This window comes from Podarcis erhardii (genome assembly GCF_964252035.2).
Source record: "Podarcis erhardii genome assembly, chromosome: 8".
NCBI lineage: Eukaryota > Metazoa > Chordata > Lepidosauria > Squamata > Lacertidae > Podarcis > Podarcis erhardii.
This window is the reverse complement of record NC_138499.1, coordinates 20,405,838-20,432,987: the sequence shown is the minus strand read 5'-3', so window position 1 is coordinate 20,432,987 and position 27,150 is coordinate 20,405,838. Positions and strand designations below refer to the sequence as shown.

Here is a 27,150-nt window from a genome sequence, read left to right as displayed (position 1 = left end):
CACCTGCTCTTAATATTAAACACTGGAAGGCAGAGTCCCTTGGGGGCACAACAGGATTGCTGCAACGCATAATCTCAGGGGTGCTGCCCAGAACAGGGAGATAAATGCAATAAATAAATATCCAGGATCAGAGTTTTGGTCTGGGCTTGATCTATGGCTCATCTGGGGCTGTTGAGTTTAGAAAAGAGGTGAGGCGGGGCATGGGTGTTGGAAGGTACATAAAATTTTGCATAAGGTGAAGAACGTAAGGTTTTTGACCCCTTCTAATAATGCAAGACGGGACGTGGGTGGCGTTGTGGGTTAAACCACAGAGCCTAGGACTTGCTGATCAGAAGGTCAGCGGTTCGAATCCCCATGACGGGGTGAGCCCCCGGTGCTCGGTCCCTGCTCCTGCCAACCTAGCAGTTTGAAAGCACGTCAAAGTGCAAGTAGATAAATAGGTACCACTCTGGCAGGAAGGTAAACGGTGTTTCTGTGTGCTGCTCTGGTTTGCCAGAAGTGGCTTAGTCATGCTGGCCACATGACCCGGAAGCTGTACGCCGACTCCCTCGACCAATAAAGCGAGATGAGCACCGCAACCCCAGAGTCGGCCACGACTGGACCTAATGGTCAGGGGTCCCTTTACCTTTAATAATGCAAGAACCTCGGGGCCGTCCAATGAAGCTGAATGCTGGAAGCTTCAGGACGGGGGGAAAGGAAGAGCTGGGAGGAGTTGTGATGGTCACCAGTTCAGATGACATTAAAAAGGGATTAAAAGTTGGAGACAGCTGTCAATGGCTGCAAGCCACAGTGGCTACCATATACTCCTTCCAAGATCAGAGACAGCAGGTCTTTGAACAGCAGTTACAGTGGAACACAGAAAGTTGGCTTATACCAAGTCAGAACACGGGCTCATCTAGCTCAGCATCTCTCTAGGGTTTCGGACAGGGAAATTTTCAGTCCTTCCTGGACATGCCAAGGGTTGAACCTGAGTCCTTCTGTATGCTACAACAGCAATGGGAGAGAATTGTGCTTGATGATGTTGTTGTTGATGATGATTCCCACTTGACTGGGTTGCCCGAGCCACTCTAGGTGGCTCCCAACAAAATATTGAAAACACAATAAAACATCAACCATTAAAAACTTCCCTGAACAGGGCTGCCTGTTTAGCATCTGATGGGAGGATGTTCCACAGGGCAGGCACCACTACCAAAAGGCCCTCTGCCTGGTTCTCTGTAGCTTCACATCTCGCAGTGAGGGAACTGCCAGAAGAGCCTCGGAGCTGGGCCTCATTGTCCGAGTTGGACAATGGAGGTGGAGACGCTCCTTCAGGGACAAGGCCATTGAATTGTGCTTGGAAATTGACTGGGAGCCAGTGTAGATCCTTTAGGACCAGTGCTATATGGTCCCGGCCGGCTTCCTGCATGGGGGCTTCCTGCAGGTCTATAGTTGACCACTGTGGGAAACAGGAAGCTGGTCTAGAAATGTACCTGTATTCTACCTCTGCTGTTTTCTTAACAACCGTCCACATGCCTAGCCCAGGCAATTTTCAAGGAGAAACATACAGTATATGGAGAATTGGCCTCTGTGCCAATGGGGAAGAGTTCCTGGTGGGTCACGCCCCCCCCCCGATGTTCTCACTAAACCAGAGGCATGATTAAAATATTCCAAGGTGAGCAATCACGTCCTGGAGAACTGTATTGTCATCTTGCTAAATAAGTGGTGGAGGCCGGTCCCTTAGGGCAAAATGGGGCAGTGCCTGTCCTTGTCTCTGGTTCCACTTACTCTGGGTCTCCATGCCTTCTGCTCTAGCGATCCCCAATGGGCACCAGCTGCCACCACCAACGAGAAGACAGCCTTTACCACAAATCAGTCTGAGTGGTTATGCGTGTGGGCTCTGCTCTCTCAGAAGAAAACCTGCCTGCCAAAATGATTATTAGTTCTCTGTAGCCTGTGGAGATTGTACAAGACAGGTGTCCATACCTGCAGGCTTACAATCTAAATTAAACATTTATTAAAAAGGGGAATTAAGTAAGATGGCTTAATGGGGAAACTTGATTACTTCATTCCTAATTATCCCCAGTAACAATTGCTGCATCTTCTAGCCAGCAGCAGCTAAGGCAATTCCCTCCCTCCTTTCTTTTTAAACCATGTTCTCTGTTGCCTTTTGCCAACAGGAGGTAGGCAGAATGGCAGGGACTTAATAATTTGTGAATTACACAGATATTTTGCCTAGAGTGAATCTTATTTTCTAATAGTCAAAGGCCTCCGTGGTGTCTGTGCTATTCCCTACTCCTCACAGTTCCTTATGGCTCATTCCAAGGCAGCTCATTCCAGGCCACTGCTTCTGTCTGTGATTTGTTTTGTTTTATTTTTTTTTAAATAGGGGTTTATTAGACACCCACCCACTATTAGAATATAGGCTGTCAGAAGTACAATGACTGTCTGAAACAAGACTGATAAAAGGAAGGAGAATGAAAAATTTGCAGGCATATATTCCTTTACTGCAGAGATGGGGAACCTGTTATTATACTCTGATATTATTGCATTCAAAGTCCCATCAGCCCCAGCTAGCATGACCAACAGTCAGGGGTAATGGGAGCTGTAGTCCAGCAGCATCTGCAGGCTCACAGATTCCCCATTCCTGCTCTATTATTAAGCCTAATTGCTTATTGAAATCTGGTTGTGTACAGGTAGAAAGAGGGGTTAGCCAAAGTGGCTGATCTTCTGAGTCCCACTATCCATTCATTTAATGTGCTGCAGGGGAAAAAAAGAAATGCAGACTCTGAGATCGTGTAGCGTAGCATTTGGTTTTTGAGCAGGAAGTCTGTGTCTTGCCATCAGCAAAGTTAAATGAGCAGACTTTGAAAAAAACTCAGTGTGACACCTTTCACAATGAATAATAGCCCAGCCAACTTCAGGGTAAAAAATTTGTAGAAAACAAACAGGGAGGGTGTCTTGGTGGACAGTTCATAAATATTGGGCTGAGTCCAGCTATGGCCAGAATGCATATAAATGCTGCAACGGAAATAGCTTTTGACAATATTCCTAGGCCCTGTCCCCAAACCGTGACTTCCTGAAAGTGTTACAAAACATAACTCCAGAAGTCGCCAGCATGCATGATTCCATGGGGATTCCATTTAGTATATTTATTTGAAATGTTTTCCCTCCCCAAAGACTCTCAGAGTTGTGCACACAGCAATCAATAAAAACAAGCCGTTCCTTCCCCACAGCATTACAATCTAAGGGTGGCATCCAGCAAAGGAAGGCTATGAGTAGACTTCCTTGACCATGGTTTTCTGTGGATCTGTGGGTATGGTTACCATCCAAAAATAACACAATAGGGAATAAAGAAGAGAAGAAGAAGAAGAAGAAGAAGAAGAAGAAGAAGAAGAAGAAGAAGAAGAAGAAGAAGAAGAATAGGAGTAGTAGGAGTAGTTTGGATTTGATATCCCACTTTATCACTACCCTAAGGAGTCTCAAAGCAGCTAACAATCTCCTTTCCCTTCCTCCCCCACAACAAACACTCTGTGAGGTGAGGCTGAGAGATTTCAAAGAAGTGTGACTGGCCCAAGGTCCCCCAGCAGCTGCATGTGGAGGAGAAGGGAATCGAACCTGGTTCACCAGATTACGAGACTACCGCTCTTAACCACTATACCACACTGGCAAACTCAAGACACCAATTCTTAATACTCTCTTTCTCTCAAATCACTCCTCAATTGGATGACGCCCTTTTGCTCCCCCAATGTTAAGCATGAACCTTCGCTGCGTGGGGGGAATTCAATGGTGCAGCAATATGATTGTTCTCTGCCAGTGCGATCCTTTCTGCCTGCCTGCTGGAACAATCTCCCCTCCTCTCTGGTGATGTTTTTGGGGTTCTCCTAACCCTCCAGAGCTTGTGCCCATGAGGACTGGTAGGGTAGACGGTAAGGAGACCAACAGTAGAAGGCAGGCAAGTGAGGGTTGGCTGGGGGCAGATTGAGGTTGCTGGGACAGTGCTTTATTCATCCTAATGGCTCAGCCTTCACTGTAAGTGATCTGGAGGGTCACAGGTGCCCAGCCCATTCTGTAGCATCTTTCTTGCCAGATGCTATTTCCAGAAAAACTTTACCAAGAGATGTCTCTTGAACTTTCCCAGTAACTTTCAGAAACTCTCTTTGGCAGGAAGAAGCTACGGCTTGAATGGATATTCATTCGATGCATCGTAGCTAACCAAATTTCACAGTGGCAGGAAATGGATTGCGTTTTTTCCATCTCTGTACAAAGCAGCTGCTGCTGCTGTAAATTATTTCCTTGTAAATTAAAATGTCCTACGCGTTTTGAGCTATTGCTCCTAGTCAGCGGCAGTCTCTGGAAAGGAAGTTTTAATGACATCGACAATTCATACGGCTCTGCCGTAATACAATTTATTTGAAGTTTTAAAAAAGAACAAACACATTACTTCACAAAGTTAAAATATGTACAGTTGGCACTGGGGATCTGGAAGTTTGATATGTCCATATTAACCTCCAGTGCCCCAGTCACACTCAATGCTGAAATTGCCAAATGGAGTATGTACCATGCGAAGTTCCCCTAAGTTCCTGGAGGTGTTCAGCTAGCCAAAACGCCTCTGGAGAGAAATGTGGGTCGTTCTGGGTTGTGAGGTTTTGACTGTGATATTTTGCTTGTAAATCAGGCACAATCCATTTAAGCAAAATTGTAGATGTTGTGCTACCCATACTAAGCTGGTCCCAGTCACCAGCCTAACCAAACCTGCTCCTTGAACTAAGTTGTTATGGTTTTTTCTTTTTTAAAAAAAACAACTAAAAACTGGCACCCTTTCCTTCTTCAGATGCTGCCTTGTTGCCTTTTCTGCTATGGCATCCGATGCACGCAGAAAACAAGTTTGCCGCACACCTGTATCTGAACCGTAGAGCTATTCTCCTTATCATTTGACAGGACAAGGTGGATATAGAAGTCTGATTTCCATGAGGTTGTTCCTCACAGTGGTGATGTTCACAAATCACGCTAAACCAGGAAGACACCACCGCCGCCAATCTTGGATTTGTATGCTTCCCATCTTCGCCCATTTCCTCCCACGTGGCCGGGAGGAGACGTTTGGAAGCTTTTGCTTTTGGCTAGCAGTAGTTGGTCATGTGGCTTGGAGCAACAAACCTTGGTCGGTATTGGTTAATTTGTTATTATGTCATGTATTTTTGTGTTTTTATGCTGTAAACTGCCCTGTGATCTTCAAATGAAGGGCAGCACAAAAATTAATTCATAGAATCATAGATTTGGAAGAGACCACAAGGGCCATCGAGTCCAACCCCCTGCCAAGCAGGAAACACCATCAGAGCACTCCTGACATATGGTTGTCAAGCCTCTGCTTAAAGACCTCCAAAGAAGGAGACTCCACCACACTCCTTGGCAGCAAATTCCACTGTCGAACAGCTCTTACTTTCAGGAAGTTCTTCCTAATGCTTAGGTGGAATCTTCTTTCTTGTAGTTTGGATCTATTGCTCCATGTCCGCTTGTCTGGAGCAGCAGAAAACAACCTTTCTCCCTCCTTTATGTGACATCCTTTTATATATTTGAACATGGCTATCATATCACCCCTTAACCTCCTCTTCTCTAGGCTAAACATGCCCAGCTCCCTTAGCCGTTCCTCATAAGGCATCGTTTCCAGGCCTTTGACCATTTTGGTTGCCCTCCTCTGGACACGTTCCAGTTTGTCAGTGTCCTTCTTGAAGTGTCCTTCTTGAATTCAATTTAACAACAACAACAACTCAAGGATAGGCCTTTTATTCCAAAAATTGCATTACAGCACATGTAACACACTCAGATTGAAACCTTTGTGCCATCCTGCTTTAGGAGTCAATTAATGGATAACACTGTATTTAGGTTACAGATAGGTAGCCGTGTTGGTCTGCCATAGTCAAAACAAAACAAATTCCTTCCAGTAGCACCTTAAAGACCAACTAAGTCAGTTCTTGGTATGAGCTTTCGTGTGCATGCACACTTCTTCAGATACGTGGGAACAGAAGTGGGAACAGAAGTGGCTCATTCCATTTCTTCCCTCCTGCTGTGGAACACAGTGTATGAAATGGGAGATCCAACCGTATTTGGAATTAGGATACTTCTCTATCTTTGCTTTACGAGATGTCGAGATCAATCTTTGTCTGCTTGGGTCGAACGAGATTTAGATGTGCGCTGCAAAACTTTGATTCATTGCAAGTACTATTCTATTTCCAAAAAGTGTACAGAAGCATCATTAAGAGGGAAATAAAACTTTTTTATGGTTAGATTTGCTCCGTTGGTAACTTTTGGAAGTTAAGCTACATTTTCCATGCTTGCCTTTTTTTTGTTTGCTATAATGAAGACTATGTGAAAAAATGAGTACGGAGTTTTGTTTTGTTTTTTTACTCTGCCACAAGAGACAGAGAAAACGAGCTTCCCACAATTCTTAGCTTCATAAATGCTGACATGAATTTTAATGTTTTAGTATTTAACTTTTTGTTTGTTTTAAAGTATTGCAAATTCTTCTTGATCATATTGTTTTAACTTTTTGTAAACAGCTTTGAGGGTGGGCGGGTGTTTTTTTAAGCATCAAACGATAAATTTTATGAAGCATATAAATAAATGTGAATTATTATATAACTAATGAATTGTTATTTTATAAAGGAGCTTTTTCTCCAACAGTAAAATTTAGCTTTGCAGCAGGGCTGGCTGACGAAAGGAAAAACAGGTGAGTGCATCTTGCTTGCATCATGTCCACAAACTGGTTTAATTTTTCAAAGATCTCACTCGCATCATGATCATACTGAAGTGGATTTTACGTGTGCCTTTGAACAGTTGCAGAGCAGCTACCTTCCTGTTTCTGCAACAGTGCTGAACCTCCTCTTCTCATAAGAGGCTTACCTATGGCATTGTTTAGATTCATTATCTCTTACCTTCAGACAGCAATAGCAGCTGTAGAACTGAGTGCCCTCAAACCCCTAGTTATTCTCCCTCAAATCAGAGCTCCTACCTCAACGTCGGGGGAAAGAAGACAAGAACATCAGTATTATTTATTTATTTATTTATTTATTTATTTATTTATTTGCTTGCTTGCTTGCTTGCTTGCTTGCTCTTTAAAAACCCACTTTATTTCTAAAAAGGTTGAAGATTTTCATCTGGAACCCAAACACAATCAACGTTTACACATAATGAGAAGTTTCAGAGTCAATTAAAAAAAAAAATAGCAGAGGAAAGTAAGATGTTTGTGCTAACTATCATTTATCCGATGAGCCAATGCAAACTGCTAAGCATGGAGACATTTATAGAGATGAAAAAGCAAACAAAACAAAAATGAAAACAAATAACCCCGCCTTTTTAACTAAGGCTGCAAATTACATTTTAATTATTTTGGTAGATTTCCACACACATATATATGGAGTGATTTGATTTAGCATGCCAGATAAGACATTGCTGTAATAAAAAAAAAAATGAAGAAAAATGAACAATGTACTTTCAACCAGCTATTATTAAAAAATATGTGACTGGAAACTATTTGGAAAAGCAGCAAATTAACCATTTCATGGAAGCACCTGCTGGAAAGAGAAAAACAAACAAATTCCTTGCACTTCCTTAACAGAACTGCAACCTTGCACAAATAATGAACTGTTTATTAAAAAATAAAGCCGAAAACTTCTCTCTATTAAATACAAGGCAAATGCGAAGATACATTTTGGTCATGGTGCGATAAATGTTGCTTTTGAACTTACAGCATACCTCTGTACTTTCCTAATAATTTTTTTTTATGCAGTCACTATTTGAGCCAATTTTGAATGCAACGATAATGCAATACGTTTGGTCATTAGTTCTCAGTGTTCACTTTTATTATGAAGAGCACTTTCGTCGTCAGAACGAACAATCTCTCGTTTGTTGCCTGGAACCCCAAAACGGGGTCATGGGTTTCAAGAGTCGCTACCAACTGCTTTGCAACTTGCCCCACTTGTCTCCCTTCCTTCCTGTTGTAGAGAACAGTAGACAGAGGAGTCGGTTGCCGATAGATGAACACGCGTCGCAGGCACTCGCAAAGGGCAGAATAGGAGTGATTTGGGGCACACGCCATAAACTTCTTGTCTTGCTTTGATGCTTGCACATAACCTGAAGCACACACAGACAATAAAAAGAAGATAGGGCTACAGTGGTACCTTGGGTTACATACACTTCAGGTTACATCCGCTCCAGATTACATACGCTTCAGGTTACAGACTCCGCTAACCCAGAAATAGTACCTCGGGTTAAGAACTTTGCTTCAGGATGAGAACAGAAATCATGCTCTGGCGGCACGGCGGCAGCAGGAGGCCCCATTAGCTAAAGTGGTGCTTCGGGTTAAGAACAGTTTCAGGTAAAGAACGGACCTCCGGAATGAATTAAGTACTTAACCCTAGGTACCAATGTATTGTAGATATGCTACAATACAATGTATTGTAGATATGCCTCTCTCAAATAGAGGTCTCAAATAGAGGTCAACCACAGAGTTTTCTTTTCTTTTAAAGAAAGAAGATGCAAAAATATATATTGGCAAGTATTTCTTTCGGATGCAAGCTTCTTCTATGCCCTGTATCCTCAGGAATAGACTACTGGATTGCCCTCCATTTGGGTGTGGCTCCTTTGAAACTGTTCAGAATTGCAGCTGGGGCAAATGTGTTTTCCTGATATGGGAGGGCTGACTCCCATCATCCCTGACCATTGGGCATGCCAGTTAGGGCTGATGGGAGCTTGTGCTGCTGCTGCTACTGTTGACATCCATCTGCCTTGAGAGACAGTGGAGTGTGTGAGACAGGCCTGGACTTGTTTTGGGACCACCCAACCTCTATACTAAACGCCATAGCTGAAACTTTCAAAACACAGGGTGGAATTCAGTCTTGCTCCATTATAAATGCTCTGCCTGGATAAATGTTTTAGCTTGCCAGATGGAACTAGCCTCCCCTTCTCCCCATGAGCTGATCTGAGGGTTCTTTTGACCCTGCCTCAGCCAATCTGGGGGGCAACGGGGGGATGAGAATATGTCCCTGTCTCTGAGCAAGGGACTCCTAAGGTGAATCCTTCCCACAGACTGTGGTATAACACAGCACATTGCTGTTCAACGCAACGCAAACAAATCCCAAAGTTATAGCCAACCTCTTTTGGAACAGAAGGAGCACTTTTAAATACAGTCAGTCATATGTGTAGAAATGGGAAATATACCGGTCTTTGAAAAATTCAGTATATGAAGTGGCCCAAAGATGTGGAAATTCACCACAAAGTGTTATTCATTAAAAAATTATGGGATGGTTAAAGCCAAAATGCTTTAGAATTCCCTGTTATTTTCCACGCTGAAGAATAAAAACATGGGACTGCCAGCTAAAAAACCCCAAACCCTAAAGTGTTGTTGTATTTTTTACATCAACACAATCCTGAATTGAAATCTTCCAAAGGGTATAAGATGGGCAATACTACAGCACTCCTTTTGCCAGTAGTGTGCTCAGTGAAATCCACTCAAGTTAGTGAATGCCTGGAATTTTTTTATGGATTTCCCCCCACTCTGGAGCAATTAACTTGGAATTGATCCTCAAATTTGTTCTGGGAGTTGTCTCGAACTAAGTTCTCCTGAGAGCAGGCCCACAGAAATTAATGGCCATGACTAACTTAGACCCATTGGGTCTACCTACAACTTAACTGCACACAACCCTGAAATATGTTTTTTATTTGTGGACATAGATTCTATTTGTGTTCTCCAGATGGCACTGCAGAACCCTTCATCCATAAAACTAATTTCTATTTAATTCTGAAGAAACTTGGCTTGCTGATGAGATAGTAATTAAGATTTTAGAGATCTCCATTCTCAATTAGTTTGTTATGATGAGGAGGCAGTAATTAAGATTATACTGATTTTTTCCCCCATTGTCAGTTGGTTGCTTATTCCCTTTTAAGTCATTACGGAAGTCAGCTTAGCGTTTAGCTGCTTTGCAAGATTCTGCGATTTATCAACTGAGTTTTGAAAGACAGAGAGCTCTGTTATGGATGGGATCAGAGATACTGCATGGAAGTGTTGGAAGAGTTATGGACCACAGCTTTATAAGGAAGAGAAATGCTCTTTCAAAAAGCCTTCCTCCCATACCTAAGGCATTGAAGGTTGAAATGTGCTCCCATTTGTCCTGCTGATCTGGGCGCGGCTGCCAGAGAAGAGCATCGACATCATGGCGTAAGCAGAAGCATGGCATTTCCTTGGGATCCACCACCGTTGAGAAGAGGTACTGGTTGCTTCCAAGATTCACCTGCAGACAAAAAAAAAGGGGGGGGGATCCTTTTAGTACAAATGTAAAGCTTATCTTCTTGCTTATATGTAGCATTAGCAGCTTCACAGCAGTTGGGGGAGGGGGGTGAAAGAAAATTGATAGAGCAGGTATCCATGCACTGTGGAGGACCAGCAGAGCTATAGTCACTTTTGGTTCCCCCCTTGCCCTGACATAGATATGAATGGTGGTTTACTTACACCAAGGAATGTTTTAGTGCAACATTAGATCCATTCAAAACCACTTCCTCATGGTTCAAAGATTACCCTAAATTCTATTCCTAACAGCCAGGGGGGCATGTTGGCTTAGAAGCTGGGACACTGAAGTTCAGACCTCCACTCAGCCATGAAACTTGCTGGTTGACTATGAGCTAATGGCTATTTCACAGTACTGTATAATCTAGCTCCCTGTGTCATAATGAGGTCAAAATGCATGCTACCTTGGACTCTTAGTAAAGGGACCCCTGACCATTAGGTCCAGTCGTGGCTGACTCTGGGGTTGCGGCGCTCATCTCGCTTTATTGGCCAAGGGAGCCGGCATACAGCTTCCGGGTCATGTGGCCAGCATGACTAAGCTGCTGCTGGCGAACCAGAGCAGCACATGGAAACACCGTTTACCTTCCCGCCGGAGCGATACCTATTTATCTACTTGCACTTTGACGTGCTTTCGAACTGATATGTACGATAAATAGGCAACAAATAAACCATACAGCACAGCTGAATACATTTATCATTTTAGTCTGAATATAATCTTTACTTTTTAAATTTGTTCAAATTCTGAAGTTTCAGACAGGACTGAACCCATTTAAACTATGAAATTATTGGGCACGTTCAGGACGGGGAAGTAAAACAAGTATCAATATAGAACTTAAGGCTATTGCTAGACATTACTGTTTAAGTATCTAAACACTGACTTGCACCTCTGTTTCCTGGTTCTTTCCCCTAACGGTAATATTTATGTAGTGTTTGTTACTCAAAAATAAAAATAAAGAAACAGAAATTCAAAACTTCCTTTAGAAAGACTACCAGCGACACCTACTTTTCTCAAAACCCACTGGTGAATTGCCAGGGCTTGCTATATACATTGAACAACAGCTACAATTATAACAGTAAACGAAACCACCAACCCACAAGTGCCACGTCTTCCAAAAGAGGATGTGGGGGAAGAAATGGCTGCTTGCTCACAAGTAGTCCAACCAGCAACCAGTCAGGATGGGCAGCAGCTAAGCAAGGGTGGCGGGTGATGGCTTATAAGTCTCAGAAGGAGCCAGGGAGGAAGAGAGAAGCCAAAGGAAGGCAAAGGCTACCTCTGGAAGGAGGACGTTGCAATGGGTGCCAGGAGTTAGGAGGGCTTATTTATTCCCCCATGACAAGCAAGGTTTCTCTGATCTGCCAAGAGAGGACAGCCTGTGCCTAAAAGCAGCAAGGACAGCTGTCTAGATCTCTGAGTGGTCTGGGACCATGACAGCCCCATTTTGTAAAGATAATGTTTAAGCCAATTTAAGCACCTACTTCTCAGGCGTCTAATGGCATGAAAATAAACCGCTCTGCTTTGCACGCCGAGAAGGATTGAAGCAGATCCGCTAGATGCAAAGGCTACATTGCCAGCAGCTGTTTTTTCAGAAAAAAAGAACAATCTGGCTGTTTCAGCCAAGACGGCAACTTGTAACCAAAGGCAGGGCTAGCCGACATCTGAAGTCCAGAGAACTGGGGGCTTAAGCACCCGTCTGCTCTTCGGCTAGTTTGTTAAATTCTGTATCTACTTCAGGGTTGTTGTTTTTCCCTTTTAAAATATCTTCTTAGTTTAAGAACAGAGGAAGCTGTCTTAGACCATGTCAGATCCAGCTTAGTAATGTATGCACTGGCTGGCAACAGCATTCCGTGGTTTCATGCAGAAATCTTTCTGCACACGGCAGCATCTCTGCCATGCGACTATGACCCATTTGTTTTCTCCTCTAAAGCAGGCTCTCTGGACATTATTTGTTATTTGTTGCAAAGAGGCAAAACTGTAACGCCACTGATATCAGGACTTGCCCGTTTTACACGTTTACATTTGTATTCCCAATCTCAGCACCACCAGTCGATGGATGACACTCCACCCCCCACCCCCCGTGCTGCGGATGAACAGCAGAGACTGAGAAAGGTAACGTTTTCAGAGAAATGATTTTCTAGGTCAGGGAATCAGTATTTCTACTATGATTCTGAGAGTCCCATTGACTATACATCATGCACTGTCCGCAGTAATAACATTGCTGGCAGATTCTAATATCATATGCTGACTCCCTTGAATAAATAATGCCTGAATCCACATTACTTCTAATCCAACTCTGCATTAGGAACACCAGAATGGAAGGCCATAGAGAAACGTAAGCTTCTCCATGGACTAATTCAAAACAGATTACTGTTATTAATATTATTTCCCTCTCCCCCCGCCCTTTTCTCCTTCTACCCAGTATCTTTGAATGTACACACTCCCCACACAAGTTAAGATTAAGAAGATGTCTCTCTTACTGGGATTCTCATGGTTCATTATAGTTCCTAATGAAATAAGGCAAACCTAATGAATACATTACTTTAGTAGTAGTAGTAGTAGTAGTAGTAGTAATAATAATAATAATAATAATAATAATAATAATAATAATAATAATAATTTATTTATACCCTGCCCATCTGGCTGGGTTTTCCCAGCCACTCTGGGTGGTTTCCAACAAAATATTAAAATACAATAGTCTGTCAAAAATTAAAAGCTTCCCTAAACAGGGCTGCCTTCAGATGTCTTCTAAAAGTCTGGTAGTTTGTTTTTCTCTTTGACATCTGGTGGGAAGGCGTTCCACAGGGCGGGTGCCACTACCGAGAAGGCTCTCTGCCTGGTTCCCTGTAATTTGGCTTCCCTGATTCTATTGTGCCTGATTCTATTGTGCGTGCATGAGAACCTTAAGCTACCCAACTGGAGCCCATATGAAGGGGTGATGAAGTGCAATCCAGAGAGGTGGTTGGCTAAAATATGCTACATACTGATAAACATTAAATTAACCCAGTATAGATGGGAGGCGGGACACAAAGATGCTTCTCTGCTAGACAGCCTTCAGGATAGACATGTTTCTTGTGCATGCATTCAATTTGTTTTGAGATTTGTTTCCTACCATATGGTTCCCTGAACCTTCTGGGAACCTCACAAAAAAAAAGAAGAAGAAAAAGCCCAACACAGTATCTAAAGAGAGATGAAAAGCCCCTGATCAGAAAAGCATAAAACAGCATACTAGCAGCACATGACAGAGCCTCCAAAATCAATTCCACTTACTCTCCCCGGCACCTACTGGAACAGAAAGCTTTTTGCTACTTAAAGATAAAACCAGAGGCAACCTGCCAAGCTTCTTTTGAGAAAATTCCATAATGAGGCTGCCTCTGAAACATGCACCTACCCACTCACCCTGGTGCTCACAAGAGGGTTAGAGAACGGCTAGCTTTCTCGGGCAGCCGCAGGTTGGTCCCAAGGATTATTCTTTGTCATTCAAAATGGACACTGGGAGGGTCTGGGCATGCACAAGTTAACGCCAACTGCATGCAGTGAAGAAGTCTGAGTGAACAGCTATTTGTGCAAAGGCTTCTTCCTGGCAAGCAGTCTACATGGATGTCCAAGTCAGGGCAGGCAACACGGTGCTACTCCTGGTAACTGTGTGATGCCCCCTTCACACAACTCACTCCCTGCAGTATCAGTTTTAGGCTTAAGGAGTAACAAGAGAGGAAACTGCACGAGATTAGCAACATTTGTTTCTAAAATGGAAGAACTTTTGTCAGGAATTAGGCAACCATAGAATCTTGCAGTTGTTGACTTCCGAGACCTGGACATTTGGAGGGGTATCTACAATGAAATACAGTGGTACCTCGGTTTACAAAATTAATCTGTTCCGGAAGTCCATTCTTAAACCAAGGCATGCTTTCCCTAATGAGGCCTCCCGCCGCCGGTGCCCTTCCACCATTCGGCTTCCGTTCGTAGACTGAGGTAAAGTTCACAAACTGGAACACTACTTCTGATTTTGTGGAGTTCATATACCAAATAGTTTGTAAACAGAGCTGTTCTTAAACTGAGGTACCACTGTACCTACATTGGCTCCCAGTACATTTCCAAGCACAGTTCAAAGTGTTGGTGCTGAGCTTTAAAGCCCTAAAGGGCCTCGGCCCAGTATACCTAAAGGAGCATCTCCACCCCCATTGTTGAGCCTGGACACTGAGGTCCAGCTCCGAAGGCCTTCTGGTGGTTCCCTCACTGCGAGAAGTGAAATTACAGGGAACCAGGCAGCGGGCCTTCTTGGTGGTGACGCCCGCCCTGTGGAATGCCCTTCCATTGTGTCAAGGAAATAAACAACTATTTGACTTTTAGAAGACATCTGAAGGCAGCTCTGTTTAGGGAAGTTTTTAATGTCTGATGTTTTATAGCTTTATCATCATCATCATCATCATCATCATTATTAGTATTCCGCTGGGAGCTGCCCAGAGTGGCTGGGGAAACCCAACCGGATGGGCGGGGTATAAATAAATTGTTGTTGTTGTTGTTGTTGTGACACTGAAATTTGTTCTGTACTGTAAGCGAACAACTGTGACCCTCCAGTTGTTGGTGGATTACAAGACACACCATTCTTGACCACCTTTCCTCACCTTATCGTGCAACAGATTGAAAGCCAGGTCCTTCTCCACAACCATGACTGCCCAACCAATTTTTGCACAAGTAACAGCACCATACTACTGAGCGTAGTCAATGACTGCCTTGGTTCATGTGTTCAATGTACTGTATTTTTTGCACCATAACACTCACTTTTTTCCTCCTAGAAAGTAAGGGGAAATGTCTGTGCGTGTTATGGAGCGAATGCCTGCGGGTGGCGGGGGGGGGGGGGATCTGCTGCAGTCGTGAGCAGAGGATCTATGGTTCCCCTTCCTTCCCCCCTCCGTGGTTACAAAGCATGGATCCACATGGATCCTCAGGATTTTTGCATTGGGCTACTCCAAACTCACTGTCAGATCACATGTCTCTGGCCACAGCATGAACCACAAAAAACATATATCCACTATTTCGTTTAGAATATTTTTTTTCTTGTTTTCCTCCTCTAAAAACTACGTGCGTGTTATGGTCTGGTGCGTGTTATAGAGCAAAAAATACGGCACATTATGGAGGTAGGAACTTGGACCCAAATGGGCAAGAGATTGCAGAATATTGTGGAGTGGGAAGAGAATCTGCGTGAAGGGATAGTAGAAAAAGAGATCCCTCTCCCTCATCAACAGACAGGAGAGAAGAGTTGCTTGCTTTGAAATTTATCAGCCAAAAATTAGCTAAAGGCACCTAGTTTACCCAGTAATTTTAAAATACAGAAAAGCCCCACAAGGCAGAGAGGACAAGCTTACTGATATTCTAAACTAGTCTGCAAAAAAATAATTACAGTTTGCAAGATGGCAATTATTTTTGAGGCACAAAAAGAAAATAGAAGCAGTCGATACCAACCCATTGATTACTAGGAGAAGCAGAAAAGAACATAAAGAGACACTAATGGCAGCTATTTCCCTTCATCTCTGACAAAAGAGATGTATCGGTTGTGGATTTTTTTTTGGCCAGACAAGATGAATTCACATTACAGTAGTCCTGTGCCTCAAAAAAACACTGGTTACATTACCTTGCATGCAAAGATTAAACACACCCAAACAAGATAATGCTATCTAGCATGTTGATTGGATTCAGCCACGCCTATATTTTAGAGGCAAAAATAATGTGCATCTCTGTTTTTATATAGAAAGAATACATTTAATTGTTAATTAACATCAATAGTAGCTGGCAACAGCTAACTGCACTTTTCTGTCTATGCAGGAACCCTGCACCAAGAATCCCTGTCTGAATCACATCAGAAGTTTCCAAATTCACTGATACTCTCGAGAGCAGTTAATTTCAAAGTAAAATGCAGACTGCTTTGAGCAGTGGCTGCCTCTGTGCAACTATGCATAATGCCCGACATTCAGGGCTGTTCTTGGATTCAAGCAGCATTCAAAGCATGGGCAGCTAATGCAGACGATTCGAGCTTGGATAAGCCTTGGGGTGGCAAATCTTCATGCAGCACGTCTATCTGCTAAAGTTGTCTATTTGTATTGCTGCTTCCAAAGGTCAACTTTTATCGGGCAGAATGAGCTGCGTGGACACCTAGAAAAATTGAGGCAAGGGGCGACTGCAATGGAGAGCTGGGGCCCGCAACAAGACCTGGCTGCTGATGCTTAAAATGGAAAAACAAAACAAAAACACGCAAGTGAGGCAGGGAGATGGTACAGAGGAACTTTGAAACGAAGCCCACCAAGAGAAGCTGCATTGTCAAGCTTCTGGCAGTTTGTGATTGATGAGCTATCAGCTGCTTGGTTTGGCTTCTCAGGTGCTTGAGAATGCCCTTGGTTTTGCAGGCCCAGGCAGACAGCAGACACAGGGTGACTAATTGAACCTTTCCTGGGCTTCCATAGATGACTGGCAAGTTGCAATATGTGAAAGCTTATTTTAAAGCAATGCTCTAGAGCAGTGGTGACCAACTCCCAAGAGACTGCAATCTACTCGCAGAGTTAAAAACTGGCAGTGATCTACTCCCTTTTTGGGGGTTGAGGTCAAAGTTTTTGAGGTTTTTTTTTAGGAAGGAGGAAGGCCCATTTTGGGGGTCGGGTCAAAGTTGTTGAGTTTTTCAGGGAGGAAGTAAAATGTTGAGCTTTTTTTAGGGGAGCCACAATTGTTCAGCTTCTTTGGGGGGAGCCAATGATCTACCAGTGATCTACCGCAGATGTCCAGTGATCTACCAGTAGATCATGATCTACCTGTTGAATATGCCTGCTCTATAGAGGGAGGCAAAAGGAGCTGAGTGGCACCTGATCTCAGACAACCAATCTCTATGGGGATGTTGTTCCAAATACTATATACGCCCTCCAAGTGGCAAATGGACACACAGAAACAAAAGCAAATGAAATTGAAAGAAAAAAAGCACACCACCCCCATCATAGAAGCAAGAACAAGTAAAAGAACCATGTTGTGGGGTTGAGCTTTGGGGGTGGGGGGAAACGACGACACAAAAACATACAAGGGCTAGAAAAATTCAAGAAGCACATTTCTAGCACCTATTGGCCACAATGACTACAAAAAGAAGCAGCATGATTTAGCAGAGCATTACTTCCAGTTACTAGATGATACAGACAAACAGGAAGTTATATTCATTGTCTGTTGCTCATCAGTGTCTGGCTGGCCAGCAGAGTGCTGGATTAAATCATCTCTGGTCTGATCTAGCAAGACAAACATTGTGCTTATTTCTCATATGCATTTATCATCCCCTACTAGTGAAAGAAGTTTAAGTTCTGCCATGTCTTTGGGTGGAAGATAGATCAGCTTGAAGAATGGAAATTGTTCAGGCTAACGCTGTTGTGCATGCTTTTTTTATTTCTAGGGATTATTTCTGGAAGAAAAATGTGCATTTTGAAACCATACCAGACCCTGCTTAGCTTTGCAAATGTGCTAGCAGTTTTGTTCCCACTCTCCCCACAGCAAATGGCATAATTACATACCAGTGTCTTGCCTATCTAGTTTCAGTAGTAACCAACTGTATGCATCCTGCTCGAAAGGAGCAAATGTGACAAACAGGCATTTAGTACAAAACCATTTGCGTTGAACTGTCTTCCTTGGTTGCCAACTGGTAATTATTTGATACAACTGCATAAAGGGGAGTTTGCCTTTCTCATGAACATGTATTCACTGCTTGTTATCTATGCTAGCACTCCTCTTTTGCTGTCACAGTGAAGTGATTTCTACGAGTTTTTTTGTTTTTTAAATAATGAATGGCAGCAACCTTTTGGCTTAGATGCAAACAAGATGAGCTGTTATCTTCACACGCAACTATTTAATAAAGGAGGAGAGAAAGTGCACTGAAAAATCAAAATTAGAAGAACGATATTACAATGGACTATTATATAAAGAACTGTGAACATCGAATCTACTTTATTTATCAAATCTACTTTATTTAGAAAACTTTGAACCTAATAGTGCACAAAAGACTGATTAATTTCCTGAAAGCGGTACATCTCTAAAGTACTGGGGTGTAAAGGTGCACTACTTTCCCTGGACAAAAGGAGTCAAGAAAGAGAAGGAAAAGAAAATCCTCTTTAAGAGCAGCTAAAGTGAATGAAAGACAGATAACTTGACTGGTTGAGCTCATATCTTGAGACTGGCGGTAGGCAGATAAATAATACTAATAAAGGGAAGATGCATGGCTCCACTGGCCAAGGCATAAAGTAGCAAATCCCAGAAAAGTAACAGCCCATAAAAATAAAGAATTGCCTTACTAGCTCTGAGAATTTTCAATCTTGGAGGAAGCGGGGGGGGGGGGCATATGCCATATCCTGGCATGATGTAGGAGATAGTAAGTTTGCCAATGAGATCAAAAATATGACTTTGTCTCTCCTTAAGTTAGTGTTTGAAGTGACAACAGAAGCACTGATACATGATATATACATATATATATTTAAAAACAGATTTATATATCTAGCTTCTGGAAATGGGATCTCATAATCGGCGACTTCAAATGCTAAATCACTGCTAAAACTCGAAGATCAGCTAATAGCCATTCTGAATGCTTCCTACAAAGACTTGATGCAAAAGCTGTTTTAAGAAGTCCAGTGCGGAAACCTGTGCCATAAATTCAACCAATGAAATAAACATAAAGGGTTGGATAGAAGGTTAAGCTGATTCCCCTATCATCCATCTCCATTAGGCTGCCTCAAATGCTCCAACAAATCAGGGGACCCTGCTGAATGGGGCAGCCTATAGTGAAAAGGGACAGATAAAACAGGTTGTGCCAGCCCCCAATTCTACAGCTGCTTTGACTTCTTCTATATATTTTTTACCCTGCTCACCCACCCAAGTCTCAGTAATATAGACCAGATCAGCCTCCTCATCCACAATCGGGATCATGGATGAGGGAGATCTTATTCAGAGCTGACCTGACATTCAACAGCAGCAGCTGCAGGCCCCACGGCTGGGTGATAGGACAACCACAATTCCCCAGATGGTGGGGTTGGCACATGGCACAGCCATTAAGTGCCTGTGCCATATGCCCCTTACCTGGCCTTCCCTACCTGCCCCTATCCCAGGCTTCCTCAACCTCAGCCCTCCAGATGTTTTGAGACTACGGTTTCCAGCATCCCTGACCACTGGCCCTGCTAGCTAGGGATCATGGGAGTTGTAGGCCCAAAACATCTGGAGGGCCGAGGTTGAGGAAGCCTGCCCTACCCTAAACCACTGCAAATGACCCCCCTGCTCTCTCCAGTCCTCCCCTCCCAGGCACATCTCGCCTCCAATCATCATCATCATCATCATCACACACATGCACCCATTATAAAGTTAAAACAATTGTAGCAGAGAAGCTGCCAGATGCATCAATACGACTTGTGCAGCAGTCAAGCTAGGAATAAGCTTTTTCGCCCTTCTCTCCCCTTTGCAGAGGGATGAAAGGCTTGGCCTCTCTGCCTCTCCCTCTCCCTCTCTCTCTCCCATTCACCTCCCTGCCACAAACAGCACCAACCACTTTCAGGCCCCCATAAACCTACACGGAATGTACGGTATATAAACTATGCAGATAAATAAATTTTCAGAATGGTAGGTTTTTCAAATCTTGTACACAGAAATAAGGAGAAACTTACCAATATGCTTTACAAGGGAACAAAACATAGCAGCTAAGAGAGGACAATGCCACAAGCAGTGTCTTTATATTCAAGGACAATCTGCTTTTTAGTATCTCTTACACAACTTGCATGTACATTACGTTATTCTACAACACAGACCAAACTATGTGTTGAGCCTGTTCGAAGATCCTCTTTCCTGATGAGTGGAGTCCAGGCCTGGCAGGTAGGTGGTGGAGGACTAATAATATCAGACCACAATGCAATCCAGTTCTCTGCTGGTAGGCAAGTAATTAAGAAATGCTTATTATCAAGATTATTATCTTGTGCTTACCACATGGGTGACATTGAAGGTGTTACCATCAAATCTGCACAGACTTGTGCTGTCTTCAAGGAAAATGTCGCATTCTTCCAGCTCCTGGGCATTGCATGGAGGGTTCTCTTTGTTAGGGTCTGGATTCTAAATGAAAAATTAATATTATTTAGATTTTTAGGCATTCCAATGGCACATAAAGGTTACACTACTGAAAAATGGGTGAGTGGGAAAAATAGCTACACAGTAAAACTAATACGATAAATAGCCACTAATGCAATACAATGTGTACTGTATCAAATATTTCAAAGGTAGTTCAAACAAGCTAGGGCCATGCCATGACCCCAGCAGGAACCCAGGGGGGCTCGACTTGATCCGCATCGACGGGGCTCCCCCTACCGGTGGTTTACCCTTCCAGACTTCCTGCAAGGTGGGCAGGTGTCAGATATACAGTGGCACCTAGGGTTAAGTACTTAATTCGTTCCGGAGGTCCGTACTTAACCTGAAACTGTTCTTAACCTGAAGCACCACTTTAGCTAATGGGGCCTCCTGCTGCTGCCACGCTGCCGGAGCATGATTTCTGTTCTCATCCTGAAGCAAAGATCTTAACCCAAGGTACTATTTCTGGGTTAGCGGAGTCTATAACCTGAAGCGTCTGTAATCTGAAGTGTATGTAACCCGAGGTACCACTGTAGTCTGTTGATGCCAGTGCCTAAGCCAATACCACTCACATTCTGTAACCAATAAAGTTGTAGCCTAAATTTTGCCCATTAACATTAACCTAAATTCTGTTTCCTTGTGTCTTAATTCCCCTGGGGTGGCTTGGGGGTCTTGAAGCGCAAATACCCACGAATGCAATACAATATGTACTGTATAAAATATTTCAAAGGTAGTTCAAACAACGTCTTCTTGAACTTTTGGAATAGGAGTGATATCAAGGAACAAATGCAACATGGCAATCCTCCTTGGGCTGTACCATTTCAGACCGCAGCTGGGACAGCAATTAATTCTTCACATAACATGCTAGCTGTACATATTTGAATGTGCCTTTAGCTCAAGAAAATGTAAAAGCTATGCTGCCTGGATAGCTCAGTTGGTTAGAGCTGTCAGGAGTTCAGCCTACACTCGAGTAGGACCCTGGCAGAGACACAAGCCCGACTGGCATGTTCTCTCCCTCCTGGTCGATGGTTCGGGAGCTTCATAAGCTTTCTTCAGCCCGAACCTCACAGCGACTGATGCCAACTGACACATAGGGATCCGCAGAGTTTGTGCAGCATGCGCATGACAGACCTCAACAACTCAGCATATTGGCTAATCTACTTTATTTACATATAAACACACACGGAGCACTGCAACATGGCTCCCTCTCTCTCTAGCATCAGACAGCAAAGAGAAAAAGAACAAAGGACAATCGTCCCACTTCACGGAACACAGTAGCACAAACATCCTGTCTCCGTCACTTCCCACTCTGTGGAGTCAAAACACATACCGTCATGTGAAAGACAACAATCCCATGACTGCAATCATAGATCAGGAATTCTAATAAGAGCATGATACTGAGAATGCAAAGGTTGCAGGTTCAATCCCCATAAGGGACAGCTGCATATTCCTACATTACAGGGGGTTGGACTAGATGATCCTTCCAACTCTACAATTCTATGATTCTAGCACAAGTTTCAAGGACACTATTTTCACTATGGAGGCACTGAACACAAATGATCCAGTGCTCCCAGTGAATCTTTGAAATCACAACAGCTCAGAGTGGGAGGCTTCTACGACTTCTAGGGCTGACCATCTGTACAACGGAAAAACCACACGCACAGGCCCGACGCAAGGACAAGTAAGACGATAAAGCAATTTGTGAACCGGGAACAAATATTGCATTGTGTAAATGAGCAATACTGCCACAGGCAGAGGTCAAATCAACTGTAAAATGAATGAGGAATATAAGAAACCGGCTTGAGAATTTTAAGTTGGGTTGGCGTTTATATGCTCCAGCAATGCATTCACTTTGGAAGCTGACAAAAATGGGTAACAAGAAAAGCCGACATTTTAGCTTGTTCATGAACAGGCAAGATGAATAAAAATTTGTTCCCTGGAGTTGTTTGCAATTTGCCAGTTGCCATGCTACCCTTGACTGAATATTCAAGGGTCATGTAAACAAGCCAGGAATCTTCATCTTTAAGCACAGGAATGCCAGAAGGAAAACTATCCAGGTTCCATATGGACACCATATATTCTTTGTTCCTGCACTCAATTTGAGTGCAATTTTGATTTCTGAATTTTGTTTTTTTGCTAAATAGCATTGGAGAGCTTCTTGGGCGTATAAAGCAGGATGTAGGTTATGCTTAAAATTCTACAAGGCAGGCTTAAGCAGTATGTGGACCGAGTCCCAGAAGTGCAAGCTGGATTTCGAAGGGGCAGAGGAACCAGAGACCAAATTGCAAACATGCACTGGATTATGGAGAAAGCTAGAGAGTTCCAGAAAAACATCTATTTCTGCTTCATTGACTATGCAAAAGCCTTTGACTGTGTCGACCACAGCAAACTATGGCAAGTTCTTAAAGAAATGGGAGTGCCTGATCACCTCATCTGTCTCCTGAGAAATCTCTATGTGGGACAAGAAGCTCAGTTAGAACTGGCTATGGAACAACTGATTGGTTCAAAATTGGGAAAGGAGTACGGCAAGGCTGTATATTGTCTCCCTGCTTATTTAACTTATATGCAGAATTCATCATGCGAAAGGCTGGGCTGGATGAATCCTAAGCCGGAATTAAGATCGCCGGAAGAAATATCAACAACCTCAGATATGCAGATGACACAACCCTGATGGCAGAAAGTGAGGAGGAATTAAGGAACCTTTTAATGAGGGTGAAAGGGGAGAGTGCAAAATACGGTCTGAAGCTCAACATCAAAAAAACGAAGATCATGGCCACTGGGCCCATCACCTCCTGGCAAATAGAAGGGGAAGAAATGGAAGCAGTGAGAGATTTTACTTTCTTGGGCTCCATGATCACTGCAGATGGTGACAGCAGTCATGAAATTAAAAGACGCCTGCTCCTTGGGAGAAAGGCGATGGCAAAGCTAGACAGCATCTTAAAAAGCAGAGACATCACCTTGCCAACATAGGTCCGTATAAAGCCATGGTTTTCCCAGTAGTAATGTATGGAAGTGAGAGCTGGACCATAAAGAAGGCTGATCGCCGAAGAATTGATGCTTTTGAATTATGCTGCTGGAGGAGACTCTTGAGAGTCCCATGGGCTGCAAGAAGATCAAACCTATCCATTCTTAAGGAAATCAGCCCTGAGTGCTCACTGGAAGGACAGATTGTGAAGCTGAGGCTCCAGTACTTCGGCCACCTCATGAGAAGAGAAGACTCCCTGGAAAAGACCCTGATGTTGGGAAAGATTGAGGGCACAAGGAGAAGGGGACGACAGAGGACGAGATGGCTGGACAGTGTTCTCGAAGCTACCAGCATGAGTTTGACCAAACTGCGGGAGGCAGTGGAAGACCGGAGTGCCTGGTGTGCTCTGGTCCTTGGGGTCACGAAGAGTCGGACACTACTAAACGACTAAACAACAGCAACAACAAGTATTCTAAAGAAATACAAAGAGATAAAAGAGGATATTGACTTACTGGGAAACTTGCATTTACTGGAAGAGGGCTTGCTGCACCATTCTCAGTTACTCCCAAATGAAAATTGATTTCTCTTAAAGGGGATAAACACTTGACTGAGACTAGAAAGAGCAAATCAAAAGCTGAGAGCAGAATTTACTTTTATCCATATATGAATATTTTATATATATATCATTTAAAAATATGAAAGCGATTTAGTGTGTGTATGTGTGTGTGTGTGTGTGTGTGTGTGTATAAAATCAGAGTTCATCAACTATCATGGAAAGATGTATTTTTAATTGCAGGCATAAGCCTGGTGGAATAGAATTTTTTTCAGGATGTGTTTGACAGTTTAAACAGAATTTGGAAGATGTGCTTAGGAAAAGCAACACTATACCATTTTCCTTATTATTTTAATACACTAGACTAGCTACTGGGATGCAGGGCCTCTGCTGAGAAATAATGCTCAGCAGCGCAGAAACCATTTGCCCTAGATTCATTGCTTTTAATTCACAAGACCAAACATTTTCCATGTCTAAATTTTTATGGTTCACAGAAGTGAAACCTTGGTCAAAGGTATTATGAATCCAACATTAGGTTTTTCTCTCCCCCGCCCCCCAAGTGAAACAATGTGAAGGATATGTAACAGATTTCAACCACGGTTTCCTAGATACAGTGGTACCTCGGGTTAAGTACTTAATTCGTTCCGGAGGTCCGTACTTAACCTGAAACTGTTCTTTTTTTTTTTTTTTAACCTGAAACTGTTCTTAACCTGAAGCACCACGTTAGCTAATGGGGCCTCCTGCTGCTGCTGCTATGCCGCTGGAGAACGATTTCTGTTCTCATCCTGAAGCAAAGTTCTTAACCTGAAGAACTATTTCTGGGTTAGCGGAGTCTGTAACTTGAGGCGTATGTAACCTGAAGCATATGTAACCCGAGGTACCACTGTAGTTATAAAGGCAAAAAAATATGAATCTGAGGTTCTTACATTGAGACTTCTGAAATGTTTTTAATATTAAAATCTTTGAAATTTAAATGACTCATTTGTTAGGGGAAACACTCTTTAAAAAAAAGAAGAAAAAGAAACCAGAAAAGGAGAGCAGCAGATTCCATTGTCACTAAAGCAGCACGACTAGATTAAAGGTTAAATTCCAATAGACTTAGCTTGACAAGCTAATCAGCTTTTACCAATCTATTGCTATCCAGAAGTTTTGGGTGACAATTCCTATCAACCCTAGCAGGCATGACCCTGTCATCTCAAACATCTGGAGGGCGCCAGGTTGGCAAAGGCTGAGCTAAACTTTATCTTCATAGTATGCTTGGGATCTTAAATAGCGTTGGTAAGGTAAAGGTAAAGGGACCCCTGACCATTAGGTCCAGTCGTGGCCGACTCTGGGGTTGCAGTGCTCATCTCGCTTTACTGGCCGAGGGAGCCGGCATACAGCTTCCGGGTAATGTTGCCAGCATGACTAAACCGCTTCTGGCGAACCAGAGCAGCGCACAGAAAAGCCGTTTACCTTCCCACAGGAGCGGTACTGTCAGGGAACTGCCATCAGCTCAGAGACGAGAGGTGGAAGGGCAGCTGGATTACAGGGAGCCTCCAAAGATTGTGGAAAGCAGCACTTCCTCAGCAGAGGAGGGAAGCCCCACCTCTAGTGGAGAAAAGATGCAGGGCTCGGAGGATGCAAGGAAGAGCCAAGACACCGTGCATGAGCAAAGCAGGGGGGGGGACAGGTCCCCCTTTACCCAAGCCCTCCTTGCACAGTAGGTTTTCGCGCAGAGAGGGGAGGCGTCAGATGGGGGTCAAGAGACTACTCTGCTGGGGAAAGTTTAAGGACCGCCCACTCTCAGATTCTGCTAGTGACTGAGCAAGACATGGAATTGAGGCGTTCTGCACTGTAAATGTTTTGGCACCAATAATAAAGCCTTTGAAAAGACCAGTGGGTGCTCATCTCGCCGGCGTACAGCTTCTGGGTCATGTGACCAGCATGACTAAGCCACTTCTGGCGAACCAGAGCAGCACACGGAAACACCATTTACCTTCCCACCAGAGTGGTACCTATCTATCTACTTGCACTTTGACGTGCTTTCAAACTGCTAGGTTGGCAGGAGCAGAGACCGAGCAATGGGAGCTTACGCCATTGCAGGGATTCGAACCGCCAACCTTCTGATCGGCAAGTCCTAGGCTCTGTGGTTTAACCCACAGCGCCACCCGCGTCCCTATAACAGGGTTGGTAAACAAGGTTAAAAACTAACCATGACTTGTTAAGTATTTATTATGCCTGCACCATGTCTGAATAATTACTCTGAAAGGTGCATTTGTTTTTCCACAGGGCTAATCAATCTATTTAAAGATTCTTGCTTTCAAGGATTATCACCATAGTAGATGTCAATCATCACAGGCTTCTTCAGAGCTGGGGTGAGAGATTCTTTCATAACCAAGATAAGAAACAGAATTTTATCGTAGTTCCACCACTGTGCTGAAACCTGAGATAACGCACTACGATGCATGGAACCTTGAGAGGATGTTGCCTCCCACCGTAACAAAAGTACACACTCAAAACCTGGGATTAGAAAAGTTCACTCTGTAAAATCCAGAGCAAGGTGGGGTGCTTAGAAAATAATTATGAAGGTTAAGACTGAAAATGAAGGGGATTTGAGTGACTTGAGCACAGGGAGCAGCATTTAATCCTATTGATTATAAGATTTCAGGAGAGGCTGACGCAATGAGGCAATGACACCTACTCAACAGCGGCGGCGCAGCATCATATTCTCTGCATTTTCTCTTGGTAACTTTTAAATGATTCTTCAGGTGCAGAGAGTCCTGCAATCCAAGTCAAAGCATGCTTGGTCCTAAGTAGGTCATACAAAGTTATTGGGACTTCCTAAAACACAAACAGATCTTGAATAGAATTGCAGCAAAGTTATTATAGCCTTGCATATATAGACTTGGGGTTTGGGAGCGGTTTTTTGGGTGGAGGGATACTGAAACAAATGCATATTATAAGTTAAGAGAGTGAACAAAAGCATAGATCTGACATCTCACATTTTAGCTGTTTAATGGTCTTATTATTGTGAACTGTTTAATTGTTCTCCAGGTACAGTATGTGCAGCACAAAATGAAATAAATGGTGCACCGCGTTTAAAAATATGATTCACTATTAATTTGTTTCTAAGTGAAAAAGTTAACACATATTTAATTGATGGCAGTTCTGTACCATTCTCACAAACAAAACAATTTTAATTACAGTGGTACCTTGGGTAA

General features: G+C 43.3%; 1 protein-coding gene across 1 annotated transcript in view; it reads right to left on the bottom strand.

Moving 5' to 3' along the window:
• Positions 1 to 7,189: 7,189 nt before the first annotated feature.
• The window catches only part of NUDCD1 (NudC domain containing 1), a 50,023-nt gene continuing 30,062 nt past the window's right edge, over positions 7,190 to 27,150 (bottom strand). Inside the window, exons 8-10 of the mRNA XM_081874341.1 lie at positions 20,292 to 20,417; positions 10,106 to 10,262; positions 7,190 to 8,106 (exon numbers count right to left, since the gene is read on the bottom strand). Coding sequence (XP_081730467.1) covers positions 7,814 to 8,106; positions 10,106 to 10,262; positions 20,292 to 20,417 — 576 coding nt within the window. The 3' untranslated portion in view covers positions 7,190 to 7,813. The remainder of the gene's footprint in view (positions 8,107 to 10,105; positions 10,263 to 20,291; positions 20,418 to 27,150) is intronic.